The 15,000-nt window shown below is 36.5% G+C and overlaps 2 protein-coding genes across 3 annotated transcripts in view; both read left to right on the top strand.

The window, feature by feature from the left end:
- Positions 1-10,621, top strand: part of LOC138000228 (EGF domain-specific O-linked N-acetylglucosamine transferase-like) — a 13,320-nt gene extending 2,699 nt beyond the window's left edge. For both annotated transcript variants that reach the window (XM_068846487.1, XM_068846488.1), the window contains 15 exons: positions 50-158; positions 918-1,018; positions 1,852-1,956; positions 3,010-3,116; positions 3,531-3,634; positions 4,041-4,133; positions 4,534-4,605; positions 5,742-5,828; positions 6,057-6,125; positions 6,876-6,934; positions 7,240-7,267; positions 7,466-7,557; positions 7,742-7,789; positions 9,112-9,166; positions 10,412-10,621. In XM_068846487.1, coding sequence (XP_068702588.1) covers positions 50-158; positions 918-1,018; positions 1,852-1,956; positions 3,010-3,116; positions 3,531-3,634; positions 4,041-4,133; positions 4,534-4,605; positions 5,742-5,828; positions 6,057-6,125; positions 6,876-6,934; positions 7,240-7,267; positions 7,466-7,557; positions 7,742-7,789; positions 9,112-9,166; positions 10,412-10,543 — 1,261 coding nt within the window. In that variant the 3' untranslated portion in view covers positions 10,544-10,621. The remainder of the gene's footprint in view (positions 1-49; positions 159-917; positions 1,019-1,851; positions 1,957-3,009; positions 3,117-3,530; positions 3,635-4,040; positions 4,134-4,533; positions 4,606-5,741; positions 5,829-6,056; positions 6,126-6,875; positions 6,935-7,239; positions 7,268-7,465; positions 7,558-7,741; positions 7,790-9,111; positions 9,167-10,411) is intronic.
- A 3,907-nt stretch (positions 10,622-14,528) lies between these two features.
- LOC137999072 (melatonin receptor type 1A-like) overlaps positions 14,529-15,000 on the top strand; it is a 2,186-nt gene continuing 1,714 nt past the window's right edge. Inside the window, exon 1 of the mRNA XM_068844903.1 lies at positions 14,529-15,000. This exon is cut by the window's right edge and continues 1,714 nt beyond it. Within this exon, the coding sequence (XP_068701004.1) occupies positions 14,717-15,000 (284 nt within the window). The 5' untranslated portion in view covers positions 14,529-14,716.

Genomic DNA, 15,000 nt, shown 5'->3' with positions numbered 1-15,000 from the left:
AAATGATATAGTTATAGCTGCCTAGGGTTTCTTTTGGATTTATTGACAGGGCAAGTACTTTAGAAGATCAAGTGAAGTTGTTTTGGGAACAAGGCGATTTTGGGTACATTAAAAAAATGAAGAACCAAGTATTGGAGTTATGCCAGCCTAAAGAATTGGTATTGATAAATATTATAATTGGTGTTGGAACCTAATGATAATCATAGTTTGAATTTATTTAAGAGGTCCTAAGAGCTACATGTATGTAGCACTAAACATACAATTACAACTGTATATGTTGTAGTTCAATTTGCACTTTGGTACAATTTGTTTTTGAACTGGTACAGAATATACAATGTATTGAACTGGTACAATTTTAATTGTACTGATGCAAAAACAGTGAAAACCTAACCCTAACCCTAACATTTTGACATGAGTTGTGTTAATTGTTAATTTCAATTTACATTGTCCCCAATTAGTGCTCCAGTGCTAGAACGACTAGACACTTAAATAAAGTTCCCTTCCTTCCCTTCCTTCATCATTTGTCAGTTGCATGCATTCCTCTTACATGTACATCACTGGTTTTCTTGGGCTGTACCAGTATAATGGTAGGTTATTGCCTGCATGAACTTTCTTTCAAGTCATGCAATGCCATATTATATTCATGTAGCACCATAACTGAGAGTATAGCCTAAGAAAACAGGAATAGTAACATATTCATTATTATTATCTTTTGGTCATCAAATACTGTGCAGGAAAGTACAGTCACCAATATAAGCCATGTGGGCTGTGCCAATTACATTGTACAACATAGCCTTCTAAAGATACATGTAGTAGTCATTTACCTCTGCTACAGTATGTGACAGATAAAAAGAAAATAATAAAAGAGGGCCATATCAAACTCTGACTGTTTTTTTTTTTTTTTTTTTGCTTTCAAGGGAGATTCCTCTTTGACATGTACTACGAATCTTTGGTACTGCCATGCCACAGACATTTATTTTGATTTCAAAAATCTGAAACCCGATTCATCGACAGACAGGTTAGTTTTGGATGGCCAAAAGAAGTACAGTCAGGTGAATAAAGTGTTGAAACAATCAAAAATTAATCTTGAATCTTGGAGCACCAGTGGATATATTATCACCAAGGAAATACAAAAGGTTCTATGAAAATGGCAGCAAGTCAAATTGAATGTTTTGCACAAAATAATGTGCCTAACACCTAAAATGTATTACTCATGTGTTATTTATTAAATAAAGATCCTTGCCACATACTTGCAATCTTTGTTGTATGGTGATGATGAGGATGACACAGTTTATTATACGGTAATTAAGAGCACACTTTATAAGGTCTCTGACAGCACTCACTTATACAGCTACATATTTATGGTGTACATATATACAAAAACAAAGTAAAGTCCTGATAGCAAAGGAAAGGAAGTATGGAAGATGGAGGTGGAAGGAAGTTGGCCAAGAGGAAGACCGCGCAAGCGATGGATGGAAAATGCGAGGAATGATATGGAGAAAAGTGGTTTGAGGGAGGAGAATGCGTGGAATAGGACATCCTGGAGAAAGAAAATATACAGATGCCCCAATGTGGCAGTAATGCCAGATAAGGAGGGCGAGTATTATTATTATTATTATTATTATTATTGTTATTATTATTATTATTATTATTATTATTATTATTATTATTATTATTATATATGTGGAACAATTAAGTTTTATCAGCATCATCATCATCATCATTATTATTATTATTATTATTGTTATTAGTATTATAATTATGGACAACAACATGTAAAATATTATACACTGTACGTATTGCACATATTTTTATCCACTTTAAAATTATATTAATTTCTTCACACTAAAGGTTCCGTGAAGATGTTTTCAGAGAGGGAGAAGTTGGTGGCCACTGTGATTTTAAGAAAGACTTACACAAGAACCAGAGCCAAAATAAAAGCCCTTTACAGTCATGGTGGGTTGATTTTTATGCGATGGGGCAAGTTATTGGGGCTTGTAAAACTTGTTAAAATTATTAATGCACAGTGCTGGCCATGTTTTGTTGCCCCAGGGTTATTCCTTTTTGGTTGGTGAAGTTGATTGAGTTTTTGTTTTTGTTTATATTAAACTTTGTGAACTATTTCGAAACTTGGTAAAACTAAGCTGAAGGGTACATGTACTGTAGTGTCTCCAGACGTAGTAAATGGTTGGGCAGTTATTGGTTCCAAGTGCTGGAGAAGTCTGGTTATGACTTAATTCCCAGGTGTTGCAATTCTAATTCAACTTAAGGGCCCACAGATGGATTTTTCGCTCGTTGCTAAGGAAGTGATATGTTACATCCGGTAACTGACGTCATCATATCATGAGCTAACAAGAAAACCCACTCACAAGCAAAAGTCACCGTACAAACTTGTTGTTTCCATCGAAGGTTTTTCCTCGCCCTTCCTCACGCTCGTTCTCAGATCAACGGCGCATGCGTAAACGAACTGACTTCCGGTTTGAGAAAAAAGCTAAATTTCTGGCGGTTTAAAATTGAATTAATTTTTTTTTACATGGCACGTGTCACCCCCAAATACAGAATATAGCTAAGCATTAATTTTTTTAAATCATCTTTCTTGAAAAAGTTATGGGTATTTCAGTATCATTTATGTCTTTAAAAAGAACATTTTTCAAAATAAAAAGAAAACCATGCTTGGCTGGATGCAAAAACATACAAATTATCAAACCATCGATTAAATACCTAAATTGCGTAGCACTGAGACAAAATTTAGAGTTTTCTTTTATTGGTCACGTGACCATGGGAGTGGTATGATGACGTCACATTTAGGGTCATTGGCTTACAAAAGTTGGAAAGTGACCAAAATAATGCCAAATTCTCTCAAATTACTTACATCCTTAGCAACATACACCCCAAAAAAATAATTATGTCAGTGGGCCCTTAAGTCGGTTGGAAGAGCATTAAATGTAATAATAATAATATAATTTTTGGGTAGTGTGATTTATTTATGTTTTGATCTTCCCTAATAAGGTTTGCAGAGCTGGAGCATTTTACATCACTCAGTGTTCAGCCTGTTCAAGCTGGGATCTGTGATGTGGTCATTGACAAACCAACCATTTTCATGAAACTGGATGCAGGTGATTCAAAAGTGCACTAATCAGATGTTCACATCCTGTTTTGATAATGTGCAGCATCAATAATTTTTATGATAATAATTATTACATTTTTGTTTTGTACTATCTTTGACGTTTGGCCGTGGAATCAAACAATTTTCAGTCCACAACAACAACAAAAACATATTTTTTTGTTAGATCAGCTCCTACATGTAAAATAATTATTATTAATCTAGCTAGATCAGTCTCTAGTTATTTAACTTTGACGTTAAACAGGAAATCAGTTAACTGATTTACTTCTTTTTTTTGTTGGTGTACCGGTAATAATTATGAAGATCAGCTCCTATAAATGTTATCTCTTAGGTACATGTACAAATTATGCCAGGTACAGGTTAAGAAGAAAGCAACATTGAATTTTGATCAATTTTGTTGTTTCAGGCGTAAATTTATATCACCACTTTTGTGACTTTGTTAATCTTTATGTGACTCAACACATGAATGGAAGCTTCAGTACTGATGTTAACATTGTCATGTGGGACACAGTGGGTATAATTATAATTATTATCTCCTTGACTCTCAAGTGAATAACTTTCAGAGGCTCTGTCACCCTACTTCAGTTTTCCTTTAAGAATATTAAAAGATGTCATTGAATTAGTTTTCTTGACCTGGAAATGGAATAAACATGGTCTTTAGTTCATTAAAATGGAAAAGGAGGCTCCCCCCTGACCCCCTGACCCCCCTTTCCTTAATTCCTACGGCCATGAATCATGTCAATGACGTTTCATATTTATGAATTACGCTTCGAATATTATAATTTATTGAAGTTCAATGGCTATAACTGACTTGCTAGTTCAATTGTAAGTACTCTTATTAACTCCCTTTTTTATGATTATGCTGTCATTATAATGATTAAAAGAACTTGACCTCTCTTGTATGCTTCTTTCATAGAGTTCCCTTCCATATCGTGACTTCTTCTCAGACACTTGGAAGGCATTTACAAAACATCCAATAATCCATTTGAAAGATTACGCAGGGAAGCAAGTAAACACATGTACAATGTAGTTTAATTTACATACACATGCAATTATCTCTAATTTGGATTCTATTTTTGGCTCAGCTTACCCCAATAAATTATAAGTTACTGTGTACATGTGTGAATTACATGTAGATGTTGGGGCATGGCCATTAATCTTCCTAGGACTGACACTTGCAGATTTTAAGTTCTGATTCTAGCACCAGATAATTGAACTTAATAATTATTGTTATGTTCAGTTCAGTGTTAATGGGTGAACCTAGTTGTTGTTAACCCGTTTTCTCCCGAGGGGTTCCCTATTGACAAGTAAAATCATTGTCTGCCGTTAGACGGAGTAAAATTTTTAATCTAGAAGTGTTACTTTTGGGCATGAAAGGGTTAAACTTAGTTTTATTTCTTTTCTGTCAGGTGTGTTTTAGGGAAGCTGTGTTTTCTTTTAATCCAAGAATGATCCGTGGATTGTACTACAATATGCCATTGGTAAATGCAATTACCCAGTAAACTGAACCTTAATGTAAACTACCCTTGTTTTCACACTGCTTGTTGGTGATTGATTATTGCAACTTAAAATGCAAGTTAAAAGGGTTTCACTTGTGTTGCCAGGATGTTGGAAATGTGGAGGGAGCTAATGGCCTTATTAAAAAGGCTAGTAACTATGGCACTGGACTTATATGAATAACATTCAGACTTATTTTTGGATTTCTGGTGTTTAAGTCCCCTTCCAATCACCAGCACAAGTTCTTCTGGATAGTCCTCAGCTGAACATCTCAGCCATGCTTAGTAAACATGCATGTAAAAGTGGCCAACTGCTTTGCTAATCGTCAGAGAATTTTTGAAGATTTGAATGAATAATAATTTTACCTGTTCTTTTGTCATAGCCCAAAAGAAAATGATGTGATGTTTCAAAACTAACAGCAATAAAATCAATACTAAATCACTTTCTTTTGGGCAATTTTAAAATTAGAAATAACTGAAATTTATTTGTTTCTCTAGCCTTAAAACTTAGCCTGGTGAATTTTGTCAACATTATAAATTTTCTTTGAGATTTGTTGCGTTTATTTGAAGAATTTGTTTCATTCATCTTTAAAAGACCCTGCTGAGAGGTGTACATGTAGTCAAACATGTATGTTGTTAAGTTCAGTCATCCAGTAGTACACACTTAGTGGTGATAATTAATACTGGTTTTCACTAGTGACAGAGTCTGATTCGGAGTCGTAACAGACCTTATGACCTACTGTACATGTAGTGAAAATCAAAGATCGAAGTCGACGGAATCGGAGTCGGAAGAATCAGACTGTTTGATTTTCACTAACAAACAGTGCATATTAACACTTGTAAGCAACTCTTCCAAAAGTACGCTTGATTTACTTCACACTAATACTTTCTTTTTTCCTGCACATATTTTTAAGATTACAGAAAACAAACTTAACAGTGGAAAAGTCCCATGACCAGCCATTTTTTACCATAATTATACTTGAATTTGATTTGCTGCTTGCAAAATTTACAATTTAGATATAGTATCACTCTGCGCTTCTGATTACAACTCCGTTTCGGACTCCGTAGCAGTGAAAACCAGCCTTTAAGCTGAACATTAAATTTTAACCTCACAATTTCAGGTTCCAAGCTGTGTAGGTAGTGGACTTTTTAAAGCCTTTTCTGAACATTTGTTACACAGACTTGGTATAACACAGAGCTCTCATAGTGTAAGTTCATCTTGTTACAATGTACATATTTGATTCACTTTTGTTGAATTAATTTGTTATTGCTTAAAGTGACATTAGTTGCCTTTCTTTGATTTTGTGTTTGTTACTTTTGTATAGAGTGCCTTAAAGTTAATAGAATAAAATGATATTTTTATCCTACAGACTGAGTATGAATTCAGTACAAGCTATAACAAGAATTTTCTGTTTTTGTAATGTTTTATTTTTTAGCCAGAAGAATTTAGAATTACTCTCTTAACTCGGAGCACAAAGTACCGCAAAATTCTAAATCAAGATGAGGTACTGAACATACATGTTATCAATTTAATATTGTTAACGTGAGGTCTGAACCATTTTCTGTTAATTAATGTAATCAAGCTGTGGCGGTTTCTCGAAGCCTGGTTAGAGCAAACCATTGTCTATTAGACTTATCAAAATCTGTGGTTAATTTCCATGGTATATAATGCTGGTTAGCACTAACCATGCTTCGTGCAACATGGGCCTGTTGTTAAAGCTGTAGCTGTAGGCGCTGTCTCGTCAGTAATGTCCATGCATGTGCACAATCGTGACAGTTTTATGCGTTATGCATTTGACGAGATTATGGTTGTTGATTTCTAATTTTCATAAGAACTATAAATAATAGTATGTAGCAAATTTCATACAAGAGGAGAAAATCATTAGTTTATAGTCACTATATCTAAATTTTGCAAGCAGCCAATCAAAAATCAAGGTATAATTATGGTAAACAATGGCTGGTCTTGGGACAAAAATATTTCTAACGTCAGGGTAATTTAGATAATTTGACAAGGCTTTTCTATGTGTTAAGTTTGTTTTCTGTAATCTTAAAAATGTGTGCAGGAAAAAAAAGAAAGTATTAGTCTGAGAATAAGTGTTAGATTATTTTATTCCACCCTTCCAACAACTGAAGCTAATGCCTGAGGCCATTCAAATTACACTGCACTGCAATGGAAAAAACTTGTTGGGTATTTTTTTTGGATAACTTTTTAATATTTTAATAAATACATTCTATTACAATTTTCTATTACGTAGTTAGTGGGTGCGATGATGAATGTACCGATGTTTAAAGTCAAAGTGATTGACTACACAATGTAAGTGTGAGAGTACTATTTTTGTAGTTTTAATTAATAATTCAGTTGCTGTTTTTACTAACCAGTAAATGTTCATCATGATGACTAAATGAATAATAATTATTGTCTCTTGGCTTAGGAATTGAAAGGATCAGAGTGTAAGAATTGTATGTTTGTACAAATCGAGAGTTGAAGCCTTTGTACATGTAGCTTCTGGCATAAGTAGAGTGTATAATTATTTTTTACTTTAAATGCACCTTTTCTTATTGTACACTAAAGTTACTTTCTTATTTAATAAAGTACAACATATGTTTTTATTTTTGCAGACAAATGCCTTTTCTAGAGCAATTAAAGGTAAATTCATGGTAAATTGCACTGCAAATTTATCAACATGAGCCAATAGTGCAAAATGTCCAAGAACTAGGTGTTTTCTTAATGGCGTTTCACAGTTTTCAACGAACGACCTTAAGTTGTTTGTGTAGTTTTAGTTGTAGTTGGCCTGCTCACATTGACTTCGTGTGTTGTTCCTTTTAATGTTTACCTTGTTTACAGGTTACACATAATTCTGACATATTTATTGGAATGCATGGAGCTGGCCTCACTCATGGATTGTTTCTACCAGACTGGGCAGTGCTGTTTGAATTGTAAGAACTTTCATCTTAAGTGAATGTACAATATTAGGGCGCATTCAATTGACCGTATTCCAGAATAAGAATACTTGGTATGTTGGGCGTTTTGAAGCAACAAGGATAATAAAGATATGACTTAAAGTAGCATTTTCGCAGGTGTTTGACAATATTATTGTTTTTTTTTCAAACCTACATGTAGATATAACACAGAAGACCCAAATTGTTACAGTGATTTAGCAAGACTAAGGTAATTATAATTACATATTTTTGTATGAATAAATAAATTTAATTAGCACCCATTCCTAGGCAGCATTTCTCTTACCTCACGCCGGCCGTCACTCGTTGCTTTCTTTGTTTTGTTTTGTTTTTGTTTCATTTTGTTTTAATTTTTTTTTTTTTTTTTTTTTTTGGGGGGGGGGGTGGGGGAGAGGGGTAGAGGTGGTTTGTTGATGACTTGAAACTTTTTCACGTTTTCAAAAAGATTGTGTTGGTCTTTTGTTTCGAGGTTACAGCAGTATCATTTTGATGGCTGCAAAACGACGTGTTTAAATAGCCAGCTCTCTTTTTTTCTGCTTATCACTTTAAGAGCAGCGAAACAAAGAATAAAAAAGAACAAATGAGAATCTTAATCAAAAGAAGGTCATTGTAGCCTCCTTACTATTCAAACACCTGGTTACTAAGCTTAGAACTTTAAAAAAGGCTTCAAAACTCGATAAAGAATTTTACAATGACTGCGAAAATTTACGCGCGCTCATTGGCTAGTTTTTATTGTCAATAAGCGGACAGACACATAAATTTATAATTTATGCGATAATGACGCGATATTGCTCGCATCAGATTGAAGTTTCTCGCATTTTTGTCTCGCTTTCTTCTCGTGTTTTGACTTAAGTTTGACCCCTCTGCCTTTTTGTTATTGTAAAAAACAAATTGATGTCAGTTTTTCATGGGTCTGACCTGTTATTGATCATGAATTTCGTCATAACATTGTCAAAGTAGCTGTGGATCCACGAGGCGATAGCCGAGTGGATCCGCAGTTAGATCCGCAGTTAAATAGTTAAATAGAAAGTAGTCCTAAAGAGGACTGTTGTTGGTGACACTACAACCAGAGCGGAAGTCATAGTCATACTCATGCTCGAGTGAGGTGTGTTGTGTAATAGCCCTATTTACAGTTCCCGGCGCCATATTGGATTAGTAACCGCGCAAACACCATAGTGAGGCTGCCGGTGACCCGCGTAATACAAAAACAGTAAATACAGCTGATCGGAAAAGTCTTGCGTGGTTCAATCGCTTCTAAAATGGTACTAGTTTACAAGGATATGCAGATTTCAACGCTAATCCAATATGGTGCCGGGAACTGTAAATAGGGCTTTTTCAAAGGCCCACCTTCGACCGACGTGCTTTTAGACAGTTTGTTTTTGTATTGAAAAGTTCGCATTGCTTATCGTAGCGATCTGATTGGATTGAATTTTGACGGGATTTTCCTATATGAAAATTGTTCCACGGCATGCAATGTCTGTAGGATTAACGTGGGCCTTTTAAAGTCGTATAATCCTTCATCTTTAATTTCAGAGGTGTCAATTACATCACCTGGGAAGACAAGGCGAAACTTTTCCAGGAGGACGAGGTGTGCCTTAAATTCTTTTTCTTATTATGACAGTTTGCTATTGAAAGCAACGTTAGATTCCAAGCTCAATCTAACGAGGCAGTATTTAATAGACCTTTTTGCAGATACGGCGGCCATTTTGATTTCTATTGTTTCAAAAGACATTATGGGATGCTCAGGGGGCAAATTAATATGTGTTTGCCCCTTGGGCATCCCATAATATCTATTTGAAACAATAGAAATCCAAATGGCTGCCGTATCGCTAAAAAGGTCTATTGATGAGGAAGGAAGGTGACGGTAGTTTTGACCATAGTCTCCTTTTCTTTGATGGAGGTGTAAATTGGTGTTTGGTGCTTGGCCGTCATCATGTTGGTTCAAAGAAACGTACGTGGAATTTATGTGCCAAGCTTGCGTTGTTGGTACCGACGGCTCGGTCCGTCGGTTATTTTTTACTAATCACACTCAATTGAATGGTTGTTGCGGCTCGCGTGCTCTTAGAAAAGCGGAGTTTTTCGCTTTGCAAAGAAAAACCGCTTTTTGTCGCTCCTTTAAATGTACACCAAACTGAAGTTTACTTTCTCCGATGTACTCATCTCCTGAAGAGAGAGAATTTGTGACTGTTAATTCGGGTCAGCCTTTGTGGACAACGTGACGTCAAGATGAAGAGAGGGAACCATTTTTAATACTTTCAACAAACTGTGCTATTTAGAAGGATTGAATCTAACCAACCGTGTAACAACGGCAAAGTTGGTACCTCGTGAAACACCAATAATTCCTCATCGATGTGACGTTATAGGTTACGATGGCAACATAAGAGCCATCTAAAAACGCCCTATTTTTCCTTTAAATACTTGTAGCTCAAAAACGATTTTGGTGACCTCCAGTTTTTGTTACTGTTAAGTGATTAACAGACTAAGAGAAAAGTCCCTCTGCGAAGCACGTTTGAATATGTTCACAGAGAATGCGCCTCTTAAATGTTTTATACATCATATGCATCGGGTCGTATAATAGGCCATTTCCGAGTTCATGTTCGCCTCTTCTTCAAAGCGAGTCTAAGTGCGAAGTTTTTCTTCTTAAAATTAGTTTTCATTCATATGCAAAGTAGAACTAATTACCATCACAAAAACTTCGCACTTAGACTCGCTTTGAAGAGGAGGAAGACATGAACTCGGAAATGGCCTATTGTCTCGCGACTCTTAATTTCTTTTTTCAGATCTTACATCATTTTACGGCATTTCAATAAAGTACTCTTTTCTCGTGTGGCAGGGCCATCATCCAACGCTGGGTGCTCATTCAAAATTTACCAACTACGCTTTTAACGTGGATGAATTTATGAGACTGATCTACAAAGCAGCAGACGCAGTTAAAGATAAAAGAGAGAAATTTTTGAACTCCTAGTGTTAAGTACTTCTCGTGTCAGCGGCAAATCTGTTCACTCGAAGTAGAGGACAAATTAAAGGGGCCCATGAACTAAAATTGGTCGATATTCTTCACTTTATGAGTTCCCATGTTCTTGTTGAAGGTCAACGTGATAATTCAGGTCATCAAATTCCTACAAAATTAAAAGGAGTAGTGGTGACATTGCCATGTGAATACAAAGGTATAGGGAAGATATCGTTGACGTCACCCATTGTCATTAATGTGCCAACCAGAGCCCCATTGGCTGTCGAAACAAAAGGTCTTTTGTTCCCATAAGCAATGTTTGTAAACAGAGTAGTTGAGATTGAAGCCCCTGCAGTACTCAGTGCCCAAACCTGCAAAGATACGAGTCTCCTTGCCAGAAGAAATGCACTGCAGCAACACAGCAGTCCAACGTTCATTTCGAAGTCTCCGGTCCCACTGATATTTTGTTAGGCATCTTTGACAAATACCAAGATTTACTTCAAGGTCTTGGATGTTTTCCTGGAGAGCACTCACTCAAGCGAGATCCGAGGTGTTCCTCCTGTAGTAGATCAAAGTTGAGCTCGATCGTATGGAGAAGGCAGATGTAGTTGTTAAACGGTCAGAACCTAGTGAATTGGTGAATGTTGTGAAACCTAACAAGATCCGTATTTGCATAGACCCCACTAGTGATTTTAATAATTTAGAGGAGAGCATTCCCCAATAGCAACAATAGAAGAAGTTGTCCCTGGTAATTTTAGAACTTTGTCAACAGCACCGTTACGGTCTAACTCTCTTTTATTGCAGCTCAATTTTTTGTTGCGAAGCGTCACTTTAACTAAAACTTTCGAACACCGAATATCTTTCAAAGATGCTCTTGGCCATCTTCGTTTCTCACTTCTGCAACAAAATGAGCCAGTGTAAAGTCCAACTGCTCGCAGGCATCTCGTCTAAATCTTTGCTCTATTTTACAAAGAAAATGGAAGTGCCGTTTTTAAAGGTAGACAAAAAATTCAACCACTGGCAGAAATGACGAAATGTTACAAGCGTTTACCTTCGATTTCTGCTGAAATGTCAGTGTTCGTAGAGCTCTGTGTCATAAAGAATGCTTCCTTTACCGAGGAATCCATCGCCTTTCAAAACTGAGGTTTGCACTAAGTAAAATGACTGAATTCTCTGGATTATAAAGTATGCAAATTTGCAGTGTTACACGCCCTGCACGTGTTAATTTCATTGTTATAGTTGTTTTGACCAACTATAACAATAATACTACAACAATATCTTAGGCTTGACTAAGATCGAAGATTCACACAAACAAGGAATAATAGGATTTGATGAGTATCACAATTATAACACAAACGTACGCCCTCAGCTGGCTGCAATATATCTCATAACGCTGACTGCCTCAGTAATTATCTATTAAATATTAATTGGGAAAAGAATTGCAATGTACACTTGTAATTTTCAATATCATCTTTCTTTTGAGGAAGCTTGAAAATTATCAGAAACCAATGTTTCTCACTTCCCATTTATTTTCTTCAATCTTTCTGGGTTCAGTACTTTGCTAGTAACCACATGTCTTCTCATTCTAAAAGCTTATTCTATGCAAAAAGTAGGTTCTAAAGGTAATTTTGAGAGTGGAAATCAAGAGGCATGGTATATTTAATTAAGTTAACAGAAAAGAAAAGACGCCAACCTCATTTTGACACGAAAATGCTTTACTATTGCCATAAAAACTATCCAGTTAAGCTCGCGTATTACAAAACATGATGAATTCATAAGGGCCACCTTTTCCAGCGAAATGTTTTTTGAAACAAACAACATATTTGCTATTAGAGGCAATCTTTCTTTCAAAAAATTCTTGGCTGTCACATTTCATATTATTTTTACCTGAAGACTGTGCAGAGAACAGAGATCACTGATCCACTTAAGGTGTTCGATGCCTTCTCTGTCTTTGTTGAACTCATAAGTTACCAGAGAATTTCCCATTTGGTTTCAGTGTTCTACATGACAGCACACTTAGTAAGATATTAGAAATACAGCTCACTTCGATTTCGGCTCGACGGGCGGTAGTTGTTGTCGAAGTCCATCACTCCTCGCTTTTAAGATTCCAGACATTTATTTTTCACCCCCTGTCTTATTTATCCAAGAGACGTTCCATTCTTGAGCTCCATAAGGGTATATTTTGTTTAAAGATGCACTAAAACGCCATCCGCGTTACCACGACTTTCGACGCCATTGCCGGTTTAATAATTAAACGTTCTCCTGTGTGCACCGGGGAAATCTACGTATTACCCCAGTCCCCTCAAACCTAACAAAATACGCAGAGAAGACTCTATGCACAAAGACACTACTTAGCAGAGGAGTGACAGGCAAGACTTTTCCCGGCACGGAAAAAAAGTTACAAAACGACGAAATGAAACCCAGATTCCGACTGGGTTTGCCATACTGGCAACCCAGTAAAAAATTGGAATTTTTTTTTATTCGAAAGTACTGCAACTCAACTTATCTAGTGTAACAATAATGCAATAATAGAAATTGCACACTTTGTATCTCCAACAACAATGTAGATGTATATATGGAAAGGACTGCTGTAATTTTTGAACGGCCGCATATACAATAATTAAGTTGAATAACACCAATGCCATGTAAAAAATCGCCAAAGCGTTTTGACACTTTTCAGTGTGGAACACGTAACGGTGAATCAAACTCTCTCGCACATGAAAGTTGTTTCACTTGTAGAAATTTTATTTTGCAAGATATAGCCATGAGTTACAAGTCAAACTGATCGTTTGTGTACTTTGCAAACAACATGTTTTCTTTGAAAATAACATTACTTGGTTACAAAACGAAAAACAAACTTCTCTACTCGCGGGCGGAAATCCGAAATTTACACCAGTGGACGATATAGAACACGATGGTTCGAAAATAAATATTAAAGAACACTCAAAGCAAGTGTACACAACACAATGGTCAGGGAAATGGGAAAAAATGTGTTTTCACTCACCTCTGAACACAAGATCATCAATAGTCGCGCGCGTCATGCAGGTTTGTCAAATAGCATCACACATCAAACACGCGCTTTCATTGGTCCCTACTAAAATCTCCAGGAAACCTTACAGTACACTACTTCGCGCGGCATAAAGCTGGCCGCCTCGCAAGTCTCGCGTCTTCGCTCGGCTTGCTCGTTGGCTACTAGTTACATTGTGTTGTTTGAACTATCAGAGCAAACCTATTTCCTCCTTCGACTGCTGAATCATTTGCTTTTCCTCTAGGAAATTTTAAAGGACAGCTGGACATTTCGCATTTAGACTCGACTGTTTGACCATTGTTTTTTTTTTTTTTGATACTCGCCATTTGTCTTTCAATAAAGTGAAATGGAAATCTTCTTGTTTAATTTTCAGGCAAGTGACACTGTAGGATGACAGTGCTTTTTCAATTCTTAAATTAAACTATACCCTTTGACAGGATGTTTCATTGTCGGTCTGAAAAATACCTTTTCCCATTAAAATATAAGTGTCTTGATAAGTTTAATATCCTGTATGTTCCCTCCAAATTGTTCCGGCTCTAAAAGGCCGTTTACACGACAGAAAAAAAATTTCGGTCCGGACCCGTCAAAAAAGCGGTACGGACTCATAACTTTTGTAAAGAAACACTGGAGTTTCCACAGAGCCATAGGAGTCGCTTTTTTGACGGGTCCGGACCCAAATTTTTCTGTCGTGTAAACGGCCTTTTAAGAAGCGAGCGATACGTGCTATGAAGACGGACCGATGAAAATTGAATGACGTCTACAGCGGAAGGCTTATTGCAAGTATACTTTTATTGGCTAGTATTTTTGTCGCACTAATATAGGCCTTAACTTTCGTAGACAGCTGGAGTCAAATAGACCTAATTACATCGGTGATTGCTGTCACGCCCTACGAGGACAAGAAAACAGTCACTTGACGTCAATACGACGTTTAATTGGTTTTTGTTTCTCATACATCTGCTAACCTACTGTAGGTAGTTCCCTTCTATTCATGGGCTTTCCAAACCACCAATATATCCGAAAAGAAAGTGTCAGTTAAGAAAAAACAAAAAGCGAGAGAATGTGGTAGACCTGGTGAAGCAATGTCTCCCTTAACAGCGAATGTCTGAGGCTTCAGGTTAACACAGCTGTTTTCAGTGAATGACCAGGCAACCACCGAGACAATGTCTCCTGAACTTCCACCCAGGAGCCTACCGATTATTGTCGTGGAGTCCACCGTTTGTCTTGCCCTTAATGTGGCAAGTCTTGTAGGCAATATCCTGCTCTGTTTAGCCGTTTATCGGAATCCAAGACTGCGATCAACCATCAACCTTTATATCATCGCATTATCCATTGGTGATCTGACTTGTGCAATTCTCGAAATGCCGCTTACTTTCTGGACTTTCATCGTCGGAAAGTGGGTTTTTGGCGATATTGTTTGCCAGGTTCATGGCTTTGTAGATGTTTT

This window comes from Montipora foliosa, chromosome 4, assembly GCF_036669935.1.
Source record: "Montipora foliosa isolate CH-2021 chromosome 4, ASM3666993v2, whole genome shotgun sequence".
Lineage (NCBI taxonomy): Eukaryota > Metazoa > Cnidaria > Anthozoa > Scleractinia > Acroporidae > Montipora > Montipora foliosa.
The sequence above is the reverse complement of the archived record's forward strand: the minus strand, read 5'-3'. Positions and strand labels throughout refer to the sequence as shown.